At 65.8% G+C, this 3541-nt stretch overlaps 1 protein-coding gene across 1 annotated transcript; it reads right to left on the reverse strand.

Moving 5' to 3' along the window:
* Positions 1 to 681: 681 nt before the first annotated feature.
* MNEG_15217 (flagellar associated protein) lies at positions 682 to 3297 on the reverse strand (the record flags this gene model as incomplete). The annotated part of the gene is made up of 6 exons (XM_014036312.1): positions 682 to 710; positions 1106 to 1274; positions 1761 to 1907; positions 2216 to 2347; positions 2869 to 2942; positions 3225 to 3297. 6 exons carry the CDS (start codon positions 3295 to 3297, stop codon positions 682 to 684), a joined length of 624 nt encoding a protein of 207 aa, XP_013891766.1.
* Between the last annotated feature and the right edge of the window lie 244 nt (positions 3298 to 3541).

The raw sequence follows: 3541 nt of genomic DNA on the forward strand, positions 1-3541 counted from the left end.
CCATTCGCGCCCCCCGCCGGCCCCCGCGCGCCCCGCCACCGGCGCCAAATCTCAGCCTCCCCCCATCCGCCGCCGCTTGAAATGCGTCATGCGCCCGTATGTTACAGCCAGCAGCACGCTCACGGCACGGCTACGTTGGAAAAAGCAATTCAGAGCGACGGGCGCAGCAGGCGCCTGCCGCGGCCGCCGCGACAGATGGGGCCGGCAACCCCGACACAGCATCGGCGGGCAGCAAAAAATGGGCTGCTGCAGGCGTGCAGCCGCCACCCCCCTCCCCCAGGTCAACCCGGTCAAACCCCCCAAAACCCAAAGCTGTCAGTGGGAACCCCGAAACCTCAGCAGTCCAGACAGGGCGGCCCGTGCTGCCCAGCTTCCTGCATGCTGCTGCGTCGATCCCCTCCTCTTGGCCACCAAACACGGCGGCTCAAATCTCCTCGCCCCAGCCGCCGCCGGATCGCTGCGCACCCGCCGGCGACGCCCGCTGGCCACGCTCGCCCCGCCGGACGCACCCGCCTGCCGCCGCCGGTCCGTGCCATTCCCCGAAGCAGCGTGCGCCGCATCCGCCGCCGCTGAAGCTGCTTGCCTGACGGAAGCTGGCGGCCTCAGAGGTTTGCGAGCTGGCTGGCGACCATGGCCGAATCAATGCGGCCGTTGGGGGCCATCTTCTCGATGTTCTTGATGCTACGCATCGACTCCATCAGCTGGGCCACCTGTGGGGGGTCGGGTCGGGGCGTTGGGGGCTGAGGGGTCAACGGTTGGGGAGGCAAGGGTGGAGAAATATGGGGCAGGAGGAAGGGGCGGGACGCGGCCAGAGGTCACCTGGGAGGGATTGGATAGGAAGCTGCAACAAGGTGATGAAGGGATTGAGGGTCGCCATCTTGGCCGCGCGGCAGGCAAGCACACACGCAAAATACCATCACATGAACAAACAGCCACGCATGTGCGCTCTCACATGCGCTCGCACACACATACACACACACACACTTACACGCACACAACACACACAAAACACACACATACACACACACACACAAAAACACACACACACACACACAAAAACACACATACACACACACACAAAACACGCACACACACTTGCACGCACAATGCGCTGCATCCCCCCCCCATCTCCCGCGCGCCTTGTTGCGGTGCATGCTGGCGTTCATGTTGGCGGACTTGCGCTGCTCCTGGATGGCCTGCCGCTGCTCCAGCATGCGCGCCGTCTTCTCATTCTCCTCCATGATGCGCTCCAGCAGCAGCTGCCGCTGGTACGCCTGGCGTACGAAGGGATTGGGGGCGGGGCCGGGGGGTGCGGTGTGGTGAGGGTGGCCTTGGGCTCTGTAGCAGAACCCAGCTCATTCAAATTAATATCCGTGGTTGCAGGCTGATCTCACTGGATTGATTTGACGAAGAGGCACCAAGAGCCGTGGCCAAGGACGGCGGCCATTTCTTGGCGCCCAGGCACCGCGAAGCGCAAAGTACACACCCAAACACAAACGTGCGCGCACCGCGGCGCATTGATGCAGGCTCTGGCAAACGCAGGGACGAGCCCCACGCCGCTCAGGGCTGCTGCCCCTACGAAGCCTGGTTCCCTCAACCCTCGCCTTGCCACACTCCCCTCCGTCCCTTGCCCCGGGCCCCTGGCCCCTTGCATGCGCGCGCGCGCACGCGCACACACACACACACACCACCTACACACGCACACACACTCACACACACAATGACATTTTACACATGCTCACGCCCCCACGCCCGCCCACCTGCATCTTCTGTATGGAGTCCACCTTGTCGCGCCGCAGCCCGTTGAACAGCTCGCGCTCCACGCGCCGCTGGCTGTTGGCAGAGCTGCGCGCTGAGTCAGCCTCGTCCAGCAGCTGCTGCTTGCGTGCCGCGCGGCCCTTGATGTCCTGCCAAACGCGGGGCACGTGCGTTGCAGGGCGGGGCGGGCGGATCGCATGCGTTGTCAGCCGTGTCTGTTCTACACACTTGATCGCACCAACGCTCCCGCCAACCGGCGGCGGGCGGCAGGGCAAGAGCGACGCTGAGCGGGCGGGAAGGGTCAGGTCTGGTAGAGGCGCACAGAGGAGGGTCTTCCACCAATGCGCAATTGCCGCAGGTCCTCAATTGCAGACCCCCCACGCGTGCGCTCGCATCCCCAACCGCCCGGGCGCGCTTGCCACCGCCACCCCGTCTCCCCTGACACCACGCCATCCACCTGCTTGCGCTCCTCCTCCCGCTGCAGGCTGAGCTCGTACTTGCCCCGCCGCTCCGCCTGCTGCCGCTCCTCCTCAGCGCGCTTGCGCTCGTCCGCGGCGCGGCGCTCCTCCTCCATCTCACGCCGCCGCACCTGGGTGGGGGGGCAGGGCATTGGGGTGTGTCACGAGGGTGTGCAAAGGCAGGTTCCCAGCGGTGTGCGTGTGTATGTGTGCGTGCGTGCGTGCGTGCGTGCGTGCATGTGCACATGTGCGTTTTTTTTGTGTGTGTGTGTGTGTGTGTGTGTGTGTGCGCGCGCGCATGCGTGTGTGCATCCGTGGGTTTGAGGGGACGGCAGGGGCCAGGCCAGGGGGCGAGAGGGTGGGGGGTTGTCTCTGTGGAGGCCCGGGGCTCGGGCCTCCAAAAGTCAACACGCCGCGGGCAGCAATACAGCGCGGGGCCGAGCCAGCCTAGCAGCAGGTGCGCCCAAAACAGCCGATCAAGCAGGGCGGCACGTCGCGATGCGAGGCACAAAGCCCTAACGGGGACCCTTTGTGGCCAGGCCGAGCCTTGCGCGCAGCCAGGGCGCAGGGGCGCAGGCGAGCGCCCAGGAAGGGCCCCCGGCGTTGAGCGGCCTTTTCCCCCATCCCCGTGCGGGCGGGGGCGTGCACGCACCTCGCTGGCCGCCTCCCGCTCCTCAAAGTCCTGGCGCTTCTGATGCAGGATGGCCTCGTTCTGGGACAGGGCGTCTGGGGGACGGCGGCGCGGCGGTGGCGGCGGGGCGGTCAGAGCGGTCAAGAGCAGTCGAGGGCGGTCGGAGCTGTTGGAATCTAGTTGGAGAAGCGGTGTAATGGCTACGTCCGCAGGACCAGGAGTGCCGGGGGCAGGTCCATGCAGGAACTGCATCGGGTTGTCTCAGACATAAACGTCCCAGGACCACCAGACCCAATGCTCTGGCAGGCCTCTCAGGCAGGGGGTGTGTAGAGAGGTGTGTGTGTGGGGGGGAGGGGGGTTGATGGGCCGCTGCTCACTGGATATGCGCTCCTCTGCCTTCTTCTTCTTTGCAGCGTTGGCCACTGCCCGCTGCGCCGCTTCCTTCTCCATGCGCCCGAGGCGCTCCCTGGGGGGGGGGGGTGTTGAGATGAGGCGGCGCGCCAGCAAGGCGCTCGGCGAGTGGCGCGGGTGGGCAGTGGCAAGCGGTGGCGTCAACGGGTGATGGCAGCCAACCGGCCGCCTTTCTTCTTGATAATTTCACGAGGGCAGATCGCCACGGCTGTGTGTGCATTGAGACTTGGGGAGGTGCAGGTTGTTCCGTCTGCATCTCAATTAATCAGCCAAGTCTCTCAGC

The sequence above is a fragment of the Monoraphidium neglectum genome (assembly GCF_000611645.1).
Source record: "Monoraphidium neglectum strain SAG 48.87 unplaced genomic scaffold scaffold05136, whole genome shotgun sequence".
Lineage (NCBI taxonomy): Eukaryota > Viridiplantae > Chlorophyta > Chlorophyceae > Sphaeropleales > Selenastraceae > Monoraphidium > Monoraphidium neglectum.